The sequence below is a fragment of the Tursiops truncatus genome, chromosome 3, assembly GCF_011762595.2.
Source record: "Tursiops truncatus isolate mTurTru1 chromosome 3, mTurTru1.mat.Y, whole genome shotgun sequence".
In the NCBI taxonomy this organism is placed as follows: Eukaryota; Metazoa; Chordata; class Mammalia; order Artiodactyla; family Delphinidae; genus Tursiops; species Tursiops truncatus.
The window spans coordinates 28532965-28547557 of record NC_047036.1 but is presented as its reverse complement, the minus strand read 5'-3'; the positions used below and the strand labels follow the sequence as shown (position 1 = coordinate 28547557).

At 41.3% G+C, this 14593-nt stretch overlaps 1 protein-coding gene across 7 annotated transcripts in view; it reads right to left on the bottom strand.

Moving 5' to 3' along the window:
- Nucleotides 1-14593, bottom strand: part of DNAJC21 (DnaJ heat shock protein family (Hsp40) member C21) — an 89977-nt gene that overhangs the window by 49467 nt on the left and 25917 nt on the right. For 2 of the 7 annotated variants that reach the window (XR_002175363.3, XR_002175361.3), the window contains 3 exons: nucleotides 13954-14029; nucleotides 13031-13425; nucleotides 8600-9890 (listed from right to left, as the gene is read on the bottom strand). Coding sequence is in view for 3 of the 7 variants with exons in the window: in XM_073802050.1 (XP_073658151.1) it covers nucleotides 9795-9890; nucleotides 13954-14029 (172 nt within the window). In the remaining 4 variants the exon portion in view is untranslated. Of the gene's footprint in view, nucleotides 1-5262; nucleotides 5402-6617; nucleotides 6776-8599; nucleotides 9891-9996; nucleotides 13426-13953; nucleotides 14030-14593 lie in introns of those variants that run through there. The other 5 variants (XR_012330647.1, XR_012330646.1, XM_019930166.3 and 2 more) reach the window with 5 other exon arrangements.

Here is a 14593-nt window from a genome sequence, read left to right as displayed (position 1 = left end):
CGGTATGCGGGCCTCTCACTGTTGTGGCCTCTCCCATTGCGGAGCACAGGCTCCGGACGCGCAGGCTCAGTGGCCATGGCTCAGGAGCCCAGCCACTCCGCGGTATGTGGGATCTTCCCGGACAAGAGCACGAACCCACGTCCCCTGCATCGGCAGGCGGACTCTCAACCACTGCGCCACCAGGGAAGCCCTGCTTCTGTTTTACGTTTTGGTTTTTTGACCACAAGGCATGTAGGATCTCAGCTCCCCCACCAGGGGTCGAACCTGCACCCCCTGCACTGGAAGGTGAAGTCTTAACCACTGGCCCTCCAGGGAAGTCCCTCGTACTACCATTTTAGTCCTTTTCATTCTCATACATTGGTTTTTGTTTAGTTTGCTCCTTAATGCTGGTGTGCCCACAGGATTTTTATCTTGGCCTCTTTTTTCCCTTCTCCATATACTTTATCTGGGAGATTTCATCCATTATCCATGATGGCTTTACTATCTAGATGCTGATGATTCCCAAGCACATCTCCAGGGCAACCTCCTTCTGGCCTACAGATTCGCATTGTCAGCAGTTCTTTGAACATGTTCCCTGGGTACCTACTGAGTTCCCTTCCTCCCCCCTGGAGCACATATGCTCTCCTGGCCTCAGGAGGTATTGATTGAGCCAACTACCTTCTTGCCGTAGATGCCTGGTGCCAGTAATTCCCCTACTCCCCCAAGCCAGTCTTAACCAAACTTCTGATTCTTGCGTGCCTCCCTGCTATCCTTTCTTGCTGCCCCATTCCTCCTGATTCCAGCTTTCTTGCCTCCTCTAACTGCCCGGACCTGGCTGTCATGGCTGATCGGGAGTCTCATTGCTGGCCCCTGGCACACTTTGGGCCTTCCTTGCCTTACTTATTGCTCTGTTCCCTTCCTTGTCTCATTGCCCAGCCTGAAAGTCATTACCTCATCCTCACTTAGGAGGAGTTAAGCAGCTGGCTGTTCCTGTTATCTAACTCTTTCTCTGCTCCAGCAGAAGTCCCAGATTGCAGGCATCACTGATTGCCACTTGATGCAAACTTTTAAAAAGCAAGGAGGTAGGAGGAGAGAGTGAAAATTATGCCAGAAATAAAATATTTTTAGGAATATTTTTCTTCCTGTGATGGTACTGGGTATGGGGAACATCGATGTAGTGAGTGAACTTTAGCAGAGGTGTCATTAGAAACCACTGTTCCGGCTGAGCTGGTCTCCAACTAGTTTCACTCAGCACTGCCACACACCAGAACCTGGCACAGGGGCCTGACCGATGCTCCTCAGTGGTCCTGTGCCAATTCCACCAACCTGGGCAGGAGGGTCCTCTTTATTCTTGGTAACATCCCTGGAGTTACTCCTAGACCCTGGGAGCCATCTCCAGTAAACCCTCTGCTTCCTTCTTTTTAGCAATATCCTACCCTCCATCCTCTTTTTAGCAGGGAGCTCGTTTCCTTCTCAGGAGCATTGCCTTCCTCTACCTATTCACCTTTTCTCCTGCTTCTTCACGCAGAATCAACTCCTCCCTTACTCCTCTAACACTTCCAGAGAGATTGTGGGGAAAGGAGGTGGGTTTTGGAACAGGGAAGCAAGATGTATTTTCAGTTAGCCTGTTTAGTGCAGCAAAGAAAGGAAAGAAAACAGTTTAGTTTCTGTATTAAAGTTTTAAATATTCTGATTTTGCCACTCTTGAAAATACCTTTCAGAAATGCATGCTGTCTAGGTATGCAATTTAAAAAGAATATATTTGAAAAAGAAGAACAAAGTTGGAGAACTAAGATTTCCTAATTCCAAAACTTACTACAAAAGCTACAGTAATCAAAGCAGTGTGGTTCTAGAAGAAAGACAGACATGTAGACCAAAAGAATAAAATAGAGAGCCGAAGATAAACCCTTGCATATATGGTCAGTTAAGTTTTGACAAGGATGCCAAGGCCACTCAATGGAGAAAGGATACTCTTTTCAACAAATGATGTTGGGAAAACTGGTTATCCACATGCAAAAGAATGAAGTTGGAGCCTGCCCTTGCAACATATACAATAATTAACTCAAAATGAGTTAAAGACTTAAACCTAAGAGATAAAACTATAAAACTCTTAGAAGAAAACAGGTACAAATCTTCGTGACATCAGATTTGGCAATGATTTCTTAGATAAGGCAAGAAAAGAAAAAAAATAGATAAAATTGGGTCTATTCAAAATTAAAAACTTTTGTGCATCAAAGGGCACTATCAAGAAAGTGAAAAGATAGCCCACAGAATGGGATAATGTGTTTGCAAAATCATATATCTGATAAGGGCTAAATTTCCAGAATATATTAAAAAGAACACTTACAATTCAACAACAACAAAACAACTCAATTCAAAAGTGGGAAAAAGATTTAAATAGACATTTCTCCAAAGATGAAATACAAATGGCCAGTAAGCACATGAAAAAATGCTCAACATCACTATCCGTCCGTTATGGAAATACTAATCAAAACCACAGTGAGATACCACTTATACCCATTAGGATGGCTATTATATAAAAGAATAAAATACGAAAACATCAGAAAATAACAAATGTTGGCAAGGATGTGTAGAGATTGGAACTCTTGTGCATTGCTGGTGGGAATGTTTTCCATTATGGAAAACAGTATGGCAGTTCCCCAAAAAGTTAAACACAGGATTACCCCACGACTCAGCAATTCCACTTCAGGGTATAGATCCAAAAGAATTAAAAGCAGGAATTCAAACAGATATTTGCACAACCATGTTCATAGCAGTATAATTTATAATAGCCAAAAGATGGAAACAACTCAGATGTTATCATTGAATGAATGAATAAACAATATGTGGTATATGGACACAATGGAATGGTATTCTGTCTTGAAAAGGAAGACAATTCCGATACATGCTGTAATATGGATGGATGAACCTTGAAAACATTGCTAACTGAAACAAGCCAGCCACAAAGGATAAATATTGCCAAGAGTTGCGGGTAGGAGGGAATGGGAAATTATTGTTTCATAGGTAAAAAGTTTCTGTTGGGGATGACGAAAAGTTCTGAAAATGGGCCAGTGGTGATAGCTATGCAACATTGTGAGTGTGCTTAATGCTACTGTACACTTAAAAATAGTTAACATGGTAAATTTTACAACAATTTTCCAAAAAAATTTTAAGAATATATCCATGTATGAGAACATTCCTTCCAATGAGGTCAGAGTGAAGGATTAATAGAGAGATTTAGAATGCATAAATGAATGGAATGATAGAGAGATTTGGTTGCATTAAAGCAAATAGGCCTCACTTCTCCATACCTGGGTGAGAAAAATGTTCACTGTAGCACAGAGAACTCATGCCTTTTCTTCATGTATGGGTTTCTTAATACCAGACGTTTGGTCTCAATCCTTCTTGGAACAAGGAAAGGAACACAGCAGACTCTCTCATCTGTAAAACGAGTAGGTTGAACTAGATAGATAAGCTCGAAGGTCCCTATCAGCTCTAGCGTTTTGCTACTCTCTGAAGTTGTAAAGCAGCAGCATGGCACAGTAAGAGGGCTTCTATAGATTCTTTCCTGGAAACAGAGCGGAAGTGAGTGAGTTCTCAAAAGAGTCTGAGCTGTGTGGCTTCGGGGCTTTGCAGACTCCCGGCAAACAGGCGCACTCCTAAGTGACTAAGGATGCTGGAGTGGCGCTAATGACGTGAGAAATTGGAAAGTGAGTCTCACGGAACTTCATCCTGTAATGAAGTGTTTATGGCACATAAGTTAAACCCCAGACACAAATGATAAATGAGTAAGCTGAAGGGGAAATTTTGCTTAATAACATTACAGTGCATTAAAAATAAATAGTAAAACTTTAGACATTAAGGTTTCCATAGGGGTAATGAATCAATTCCTAAAGTTCCAGTAAGTCAATTCCAAAATACATTCATTTAAAAAATGTAAAATGATATTATTAGGGGCCCCTCCCCCATAAGGTGATTACTTTGGGGGAAGGCCTGACTGCATTCTCTCCTGAAGTATGGCTGTGCCAATACTGACAGGATGATAAAGAATTAAACTTTCAGTTAATTAAATTTTAAAGAAAATAAGACACGGGGTCTAAGAAGCTGAAGTTTCCATTGAAAATGGATCATGGGGTCAAAACAGATAGCAGCCTTCACTAAGTATTTCTGTTTGCTTCTTGCCCTCCAGTGCAGAGTGATTTCAGAGCTGGCCCCCAGCAGTAAGGCACGGGGTGCATCCTTCCAAAAGTTCCATTGTTTTGTTCTTGAGGCAGCATATAGTAAGTATCAAATGGTCAAGGAGGTCAGAGGAAGAAACACTTATTGAGAGGAGATATTGGGAAAGCTTCACGGAAAAGGAGTCACTTAAATAACATTGCTTGAAAGCTCAGGTAATAGGGCCCCCTGCTCTGGGCCCCCAGTTTTAGAGGGGTCCCATTCCAGCTTTCCTTTGTCCAGGCCCTTCTCCAGGGAGTAAGGAATCCACAGACCCCAGAATTCCAGAAGCCCCTGCCCAAATGGCTCCAAGCTCAAGTGCAGGGCCTACCTTGGTCTCCTGGTGCAGCTGATTGCAGGAGTTTAGATGCTTGGACATGAGAGCTAGGACAGCTACATGGACACACACGAGGCAGGATGGAGCTGAGCGTGGGAAGAGAGGGCGAGGAGAGGTCGGAGGTCAAGTCTTTCCATGCCACCACGTTCTGGTAGGAAATGCAAGGAATCTGAGAACTGAAAGTTTGAACCCGGCCTTTTGGATGCTTATAAGTCATAATGACCAAGGTAGGAGGGTAAAGCATATTTAACTCAATAGTTTGTTAGCTTGATATAATTCTGAAACATTTCAACATATGGTGTGTGGGTGTCCGTTTGCTCTCCTCCCCCAGGTCCCAAGAATCCGAGGGGTGCGCCTGCACTTCAAGTATGACTTGAAGGAAGGGTAGGAGTTGGAAAAGTGGAGAGGGGGAGAGGTTTCAGACGGGTGGGATGCAGAGAAGAAAACAGACTCCTAGTTTGACTCCCTCGGGATGTCACTTCTCCAGCTAAATATTGCTAAGTATTTTAATTAATTTCCATTATATTCTAGAATCAGTGTTCCCAAACTTCTCAACTATTCCTGACATTGCCACTTTCAGTGCTCCTTTCCAAGGCTTCTTCAGGTGCAGCACCCAGAACTGAGCGCAGGGTGGGCAGGGCAGGACCTCGTCCTAAGGGCAGCGGACATTCCTCTTCACCCAGTCTCACATTGATGTTGCCGTCAACTCTAATCCCCACTTCATTTCCATGTCTTGTGGTTGAATCATGTTTTCCCTATTCTATTTTGTTCCAGTTACATTTTTAATGCGAGTCATATATTTTTCATTTATCTTTTATTTTTGTCTAGAACTCATCCATAAGCATTTCTTTTGGATCCTGAGTCTGTCTCCTGTAAAGTAGGAGAGGGTTTGAGAATATTAGGAAGCTGGTAAATTTCAAATTGCCTTTAAAAGAAAACCAAATTGGATGCTTCCGTCATCTCAAAGCTGCATGATTTTGCTTTAGAAGGGTCATGCCAACACTGATGGAGGAACCTATGTTCCATCCCGAGCCTGAGGGAGAACGCTAGCTTCACACAAACCTCATAGTTTGAATATTCAGGAGGTTTTCGTGGTTCAACTTCTCACCAAGCGTGTATAGAGCGAGTGAGGGTCTGTCTTCCACTGGCGGAGACAGGGCACTCTCACTAGATGACCGTGTTGTGCGAGCACAGCCAGGACCTGGCTCCGCTGAGTGGCAGTGACTGTTGGAACCGACCCACCTGCAAGCGGAGCCACTCTAGGATTCTGCACTTAAAATACCGGACAAGCGGCTTGCTGAGGCCGTGCTGTGGTTCCAGCACTATGCTAGGTATGGTAGAGGACAGAAAAGGAGGACAAGCCCCTCTCTGCCCTCAAGAAGTTCACGGTCTACCTGAAGCCCGAGACCTGCCAGCAGGGCAGCTGTGCAGCAGGCAGAGCGCCGTGTTCCACAGGCACCGTCACTTCGGTCTCTACAACAACCCCTCGAGTGAGGAGCCTATGGTTGGCAGCAAAATGCACCTCCTGCCCCCAGATGTCTACATTCTCATCCCTGAAACCCGTGAATGTTTTCTCACATGGCAAAAAGGCCTTTGCAGAGTGATTAAGAGTCTTGAGGAGATTATCCTGGGTGATCCAGGTGGGCTCAGTGTGAGTGCAAGGAAAACACACTGTACAGGGGGAACTGGGTGAAGGGCTGGGCAACTAAGCCCATGTCCCTTGGGGTACTTCACGGGGAAAGGGAACAGAATAGAATGGGAACTAGGATTTAATAGTGTGTGGCACTATTTGGGGCAAGCCTTTGTGTGGCAAGCATTCTGCTGGGCTCTTCGTATACGAGAGTTTCTTATTTGAACCACTAACGTGTGACATGGATACTACCATCCCCATTTAAAGGCAACAGGCTCAAAGCTTTGGTGTGATACGTCCTAGTTAACAAGCTTATAACTTTGGAGCTGGGATTTGAACCTATGTGAATCTAACTTCAAAACCCATACTCTCTCCACACTGATCTCCTGTATAAGTGGAGGAAATACTCTGTCTTTTAGTTTTGACGTACCTCAAAAGGCTCCCTCACGTGCCTACCTTGATTCTCAAACTGTTGCTGTTATGAGGATTCAGTTGTCCAGGACCTGAGGCGGGTAGGGCGCTTGGGCAGTAGGGCTGGCAAGGCCCCAGGAAGAACGGCTGGGATTAAGGAGCAGACACTGGATCTCCCTGGGCCCACCTCCGGCCACCGGATTCTGGAAGACAAAGGGGGCCTGGTTTAAAGGCACCTACAGAGCGGGTGTGGAGAGCACCAAAGATGTCTCTCTCCAGCTGCACAGCTTTCTCTCAGGTGAGCCCAGATCGCAGAACACACAGCTCAGCTAAAAAGTGCCTGCAGATGGGCCCGCCCACTTGGGATAAGTTTTCTCCTCAATCTCCTTGCAGTGATTAGCCATCTGCACTGGGCCTGCGCTTTCAAAACCCAATTCAAGTTTGGAGAGAAAGCACGTGCACGCAGCACCGGTTTTTGAAGAAGCTGTCCAGCGGAGAGTGGTGTGAGCTCACTCGCCAGAGCGCTCATCAAGCTGTTGGGCTTCCCTGGAGCTGCAGGTAGAGAACCCCAGCCCAGGATCCTGCCGTCACTCAGGGAATCCCCCTACCCCCAGGGCAGGCATCCTTCTATGGCATTTCCAGCAGAGAACCCTGACGGGACAGTTACAGAACATCCTAAGAGACGGATTCCACTATTGGATGGAACTGTTGGAAGTTCTGCTTCACATATGCTGAGACTACTGTTACCTCGTACACAAAAGTATGAGTTATTATTAAATTTGAAAATAAGAAAAGTACCTGAAGATATATTAACTACACACCAATTTATCTAAATGCGGAGAGACACCATGACCTTTTTGTTTTAGAAATTGTTAGAAACTTTCTCTAAGTGACATTCAAATAATTTATACTGCGAAGGATAATTTGAACCCTTCCTTGCTTTCAGAAGGCATTTTGTATCCGAAAGGACATCAGTGATGCTGGGGCCCTGTCTCATTTTAATGGCAAAGTAATTCTCTGTACAAATGCACTGAGTCTTCTAACATAATTAGGATCAATGATCGTCAAGACAGTTTCCATTGGTATCACACAACCACGTTGAAATAGCATATTTTCAGCTTTAGCATGTAAAAATTTTGTTCCATTTGAGCCAGAAAGAATTTCAATATATACACTAGTACTTAAAAAAAAAAAAAAATAGGGCTTCCCTGGTGGCGCCGTGGTTGGGAGTCTGCCTGCCAATGCAGGGGACACGGGTTTGTGCCCCGGTCCAGGAAGATCCCACGTGCCGCGGAGCGGCTGGGCCCGTGAGCCATGGCCGCTGAGCCTGCGCATCCGGAGCCTGTGCTCCGCAACGGGAGAGGCCACAACAGTGAGAGGCCCGCGTACTGCAAAAAAAAAAAAAAAAAAAAAACAACAATACACCATAGGATCAATATAATCATGGATTTCTCTGCAAATTACCATCCCCATTAGATGATTTCAGAAACCAAAGTGAACAGTTAAATAAAGCAAGAAAATTTATAAGCAGAAGAGATTATTGAAAATAAGTAAAAGCTAATAGCTATCGAGTGCCTATCATGTGCCCGGCAGTGTTCACACTTAGGTTTTCACCCTTACAATTCGGCAAGGTTGATTTCACCCTTATTTTACAGATGAAAAAAAATAAAAGAGGCTTAAAGAGTTTAAACGACTTGCCCAAGATCACATAATTAGTGCTGCCACTGTAACCTGATCCCAGATCTCTCAGAGCTAAGAGTCCACATCCTTGCCACTGTTGAAGCTATACCTCTCATATGGGGAGGGAACAATACACACGGTGAAATAAGAAGCGACTGGCTATATTCAATATCCTGAGATAAACCATAAGGGGAAATAATATTAAAAAGAATGTATATATATGCGTGACTGAATCGCTTTGCTGTACAGCAGAAATTAACACATTATAAACCAACTATACTTCAATTAAAAAAAAAAGCAATCAGGATGTGAGTCACCTGCAACAGGAAATGCAAAACAACAGAGGCTTCAGTAATGCAGGAGTTTTATTTCTCTTGAATGCATAAGGAGGTTGTCTGGGCCTTATAGGGTCCCTCTACATGTCAAGGATGGAAGCTCCTGGGCTTCAGTTTCTCTGCCCTGTGAGGATTCATGGTCCCAGACGGGTAGAGCGCCAACCATTACCTACCCGTTCACTGAAGCTGGCGGAGGAAGGAATAAGGACATCCCACATCTTTCAGGACATGTCCCCAAAGTTGCTCAGATCACTGACCAGAACTTACAGACTCCTAGCTGCAAGGGAGGCTAGGAAGGTAAAATTTTAGGTGGCTTTGTGCCCAATCAAAAATCAGAATTATAAGGAAGAAGGGGAGAATGAATATTGAGAGAAACAAGTAACAGCCTCTGCCACAGTGAGCTTATGGAATATGCTAGGAATAAAATGTAGACCTGAAAACCTTTATCTCCCCTTTCGTGCAAGTGTATTTTCTATTAACAAAAAATGGAACATTAATTTGTATTTCTCTGGATATTTGAAGTATTTCATGAAAACATGTTAGTAGAGTGATAAACCCTCATTACCCACCACCCAGAATTAATGCTAACATCTTCCTTCAGATCTTAATTAGAAGTCTTGCCTCAGATAAGGCCCCTTTGCTGCCACGCCCCCATTCCACCCCTCTCCCTCCCTTTCCAGAGGCAACTACTTTTCTGAATGATGTGTTTCCCATTGATGGTTCTATATTTTCTCTCTATAAATAACAACAGTACTTTAAAAAAACTATATATAAGTGGCATACATGTCACCTTCTGACAGCTTGTTTTCATTCAGTATTTTTTTAAGGCTAGCCATTGGTATTACATATCCAGTTCACTCATTTGAACTGCTTGTTTGCCATCTTATTGTCCATTATACAATTTATCCACTTTCTTGTTCACGGAGATTTATGGTCCATCTCCAACTTTTCCCAGATACAAGCAATTCAGCTGTGATCAGCCACTAAGTCTCCTTGTCCACAGGCGCCTGGATTCCTGAGAGCACTGCTTCTCAAGATGCAAGAAGCATGCGAGTCACCTGAGAAGTCTTGTTAATTGCAAATTCTCACTCAGCAGGTCAGGAGTGGGACCTGGGTGACAGTCCTCAGGTAGAGCCCATGCTGTGCCTCTGCAGACACTGTGAGACGCTAGTATACCCCTGGGGTTGTCAGGTCAGGGGGTATGTCTTCAACTTTCATAGCCACCATCAAACTGAAGCAATTGTTCCCATTTCTCCATTCTCACCAACACTTGATCTTGTGAGACTTTTTGCCTTTTGCCAATCTGAAAACATGAAACAACTAAGTCATATTTCCCCGATTATCAGTGACAATGATCACCTTTTCATACTGTTTTGACTATTCAAGCTTTTTCTGTTCATATATTTTACCCATTTTTCTAATGCAGCGGTTCTGAGCGTGGTCTGAGGACCCTGGGAGATCCACAAGGTCCTTCTTTTTCCAATTTCCTATCCACATGAGGCTCAATTTTCTTCACATACTTTAACCAAAACATACAGCAACAGAATGATTGAAGAAGCAGCTATCAGAATCCAGCTGTCTTCTATTGAGCCAAACATTAAAGAGATTTTCAGAAATGTAAAACAAATGCCTCTCTTCTCATTTAACTTTCATTTTGAAAAAGTTATTTTCCATAAATGTTATTTAACATGTATTATTTTAAATAAGGTAATACTTCAAAAATTCCTCTATTTTCATTTCTAATAGAGTAAATATCAGTAGATATAAACTACATACACAAAACCACTTTGGGGTTCTCAATTTTTGAGACTGTAAAGGGATCTTGATACCAAAAAGTTTGAGAACTGCTCGGTATTAATGCATAACTGTCAATTGCTCACTGATTTATAGGAGGTTCTTTTGTCGTTTAATGTATTCTGGATACTAATCCTTTGTCAGTTATATGTATCAAAACATTTTCTCCCAGTCTGAGGCTTGTCTTTTTACTTATGTTGCCTATTGTTCTGCAGAAGTTTTCATTTTGATGCCATCCTATTTTCCTATAGTGCTATGCTTTTGATAAGGATACTGTTCCTATTTTGAAATAGGGAAGGTCTCACTGGGCTTTATGGAGAACCCTAGCTTTGGTACCACTGAATGAATTGTGGAGGAATAAACGGGATTTCCCCTAACCCTCTCCTTCCAGAACCCTCAAGCTATGCACCTTCTACACTTGAGCTAACTTCAATCAAGATGGTAGTTACCACTGAGCTTTAATGAGATTAATGTAAAATATGTGCTCATGTATTTTTGAATATTCTGCTCTGCCTCAGACAAACAAAATCGAACGTCTGTGATCCACCAAAAATAACATTTTACCCTTGCCATAACATATGTTTCTGTTTTCCTCTTCAGAAGTAGATTGGAAAGGAAATTCCCATAAAACCTAAAGCGCATTCAATTCAGCACATACAGTTCTATCTGCAAATATTTTAACTGAAAAAGATTTAACTCATCTAAATTCAATAACATTGTGTATAAAGCTTTTGTATTTAAAAAACGTTTTCATATGTACTACTTTGTTTGATCTTCATAATAATCCTGGGTGATAAATGAAGACAATATTATTATGCTAACAACTGTGTTAGAGATAAGGAAAACGAAGTTCAGAGAAGTTAAATGACTTATCAGCGTCACACACAGGATTAGAACTGAAATCTAATTTCTGATCACAACTGATGAAGATCTCTTAAAAAGTATGGAAGACTTCTGTCAATGAGAATAAAAGTGACAAGAAACCCCAATCAATCCTCACATGTAGCAGGAATAAATTTAAATATGCCTGCATGGTTGGTACAAGGGAAAGCAAGGAAGGTCTGAAGGGCATTTGCAGGACATTCTCTACCTTTCAAGATGACTTCCTATTTTTTACTGAACAATAAATAACATGTGACTAATATGCCCTCCCATTCATTAATATTCCTATTCATAATTATGGCCAATTCATCTAGTTCAAATTAGAGGAAGGTGGTGAGTGTTCAGATGAAGCCTGGGAGGAAACGACCAAAGACAGAAAACTGGCTGGCATTTCCCCTGAAGGGACCAAGAAAGGGGGGAAAACAATTAGGAGGAATTAGCAATAGAAGTTAGAAAGGGAAGAAGGTAAAGAAAATAAACATCTATCTAAATGAAAAAGAAACAAACTAAAAATTAAGCTACAAATGCATATTTTCAAGTCCATCTCACAGAATGATCCGCATCATCAATACTATCAATGAAGCTTTCAGAAAAGACCTCGCCCTCGGGGACCCTGTGTTTTAGAACTTATGCATAACTGAAGATTGTTTCATTTGAAGATCAAGGATATAAGGAGAGAGAAATAACTTCACTGAACAGCAAGTACTTATTTCAAGATAGTGAACTAAAAGCAGTGCCTATTTAATCCACCCTAAAACCTGACTCATCACTGATCCATATACTTGACCACACTCACTTATAAAGATTCTCTGTATTTCTTTTTTCATCTTTGCTACAGAGTAGATAATCTAGGGCATAAATATCAGCCCTAGTGAAAAATCTTTCATTAAAAAAGTTTCTCTCTTGGGGCTTCCCTGGTGATGCAGTGGTTGAGAGTCCACCTGCCAATGCAGGGGACACGGGTTCGTGCCCCGGTCCGGGAAGATCCCACATGCCGCGGAGCGGCTGGGCCCATGAGCCTGCGCGTCTGAAGCCTGTGCTCCGCAACGGGAGAGGCCACAACAGTGAGAGGCCCGCATACAGCAAAAAAAAAAAGGTAAAGGAAAAGTTTCTCTCCACTGAATGATGGAAAAAACAAAAGAACTTCTGAAAATAGTGAAAAAACCCAAGGCAGAATACCTCTTGTTAAATAGAATAAATTCTGAACCATCTGCTACCTTGATCAATCATGCTTTACAGCTGTCCCTATGCCTAAGGAGGACACACCCTATAAATTCGTTCCATCTCCGTGAGCCAAATCAGAGTGAAAAACCAAAAGATATATCTTATTGATAATTACCAGTAAAATCTCAAGTTAAATCAATATAATTATACCTTGAAGAGATACTATTCTTGAAAAACAACCATATATGTTCAATTAGTTTCTACTTATCATTGTCCTTGAGGGGAAAAAAAATGCAGTAATTAACAACAGGTTATTTAGAAGTAGTTTTAAAATCAGAACTGGAATCATGGTATCAGGTGGAAAAAATCCATGACGATTTTAAAATGATCTGAGTCTTCAACAGATCGTGAAGCATAACAAAACACAAAACCACTGAATCATATAAAAATGCTTATCATATAAAAATACTTTCACTTACTGTGAAATTCACAAAATGAAACAGAAAGGAGCATTTGTACGTGTTAAAATAATTTAATTCTCTCTGTACATTTCTGTCCACATGAGCCAAGAGAAGTCAAGAATGCATACTTTACAGTATTTACCTGTTCTGAGACATTCAAGTCAATTCGGATGGCAAAAGTAGAATTCAATCACCAATGAAATGTTTAAAAAATATATATTAAACAAAAAAAAGTTTCTACAAGATAAAAATAATCTCCCACAATGCAATAAATTGCAGATGACTGAAATTTTAACTCTTTAGATGATTTCAGTTCAGTTTTTGGTGTCAAAATCTAGAGACAATCAAAAAGAAAAAGCATTGGCAGGATTTCTATCTGTTTTTACGTTTCTCTTTTTTGCTTCGACTATCTGTTACACTGTTTAAAGATGATGACGAAGGTGCTCTTGCATGACCTGTGGCCTTTAGATGGTCAAAAAGTTTATTCCGGGATGGAAATTCACTATGGCAGGTTGTACAGCTGATAAGAACATCACTCTGAGAAGGGGAAAAAAAAAAAAAGAAAAAACAACATAAAAAAAATAAACAAAAGCAAGTATTATTATCTGAGAGCAGCGTTTTCACGTTGAGATTAAATATCAAACAACTGCAAAATAAAGACCTTGTAACACAATGGACAGCTACTAAGACAGGCTCAACAGAGGCAGTTGTTCTTGGAAGTCGAGTTCCATTAACCTACACCATCAACTTTAAGGGTCCTGAGACATTCAACAGGACATACCACATGGATAAGGCTTTGGATTTCAGAGTAATGGAAAACAGAACAGTAACTGTTCTGGTACAATCTGATATGTGCAGTGTGCTTCTGCTTACTTTAAAGAAAAAAATGTCAGCGGCACATAAATTCTACGTTCGTCAAGGAAAACTGTTGATGGAGCCACATCTATGCAGCAGGTGCAGAAGGGCTCACCAAATACACACGTAACGTCTTCAGAATTAGAATTAAGATTATACTGCTTAAACAACAAGGTCCACTGAAGAGTTGTCAATATTATTTTGACCTACCACTGTCTGTAGTTCAGCAGGTACTCTGACAGATTTTTTAGTATCTTTGGCTTTCTTTCCTTTGGGTTTAGAAACACTGGAAAATAAATGAAAGAATTCAGTATAATCCAATAATAATGTACCCCTTTTAACTGTCACCTTGCTCCCAAGAAGACTAAAAAGAGTGACATGCATTTTAAAGGCTAATTCGTTCATTTTAATGGCCAAGTAAATTAATTTTCACATCTCAAATGAACAGCTTTAAAAAACAACTTTAGAGATCATCAGATATCAAATTTGACACAAAAACGAAGGAATTTACTTAAAAGTTGAAACACAAGCTAAAACAAGAATACTAAAATAGCTCCGAACTTTTATATGGTGTATTTTTGTAAAAAAGCGAATTAATACTCCATTTACTGAAGCAAACCATCTTCACGGCCAACCAGTAGTACTCACAAATAATCTATGACATTAAGTATGTGTTTCCCCAAAGACACAACTTGTTAAACCTGATCCAGTTGATGACAAACATTTCATCAGTTCCACAGTGAAATGAGAGAAACACTGTAATGCATTTTTTATAGAATTACATTTGTTAAATGTAAAGAATTTTCTTTTATTAAGATTTTGTCCTTTCTGCTGATCTGTGGGGTTTTCT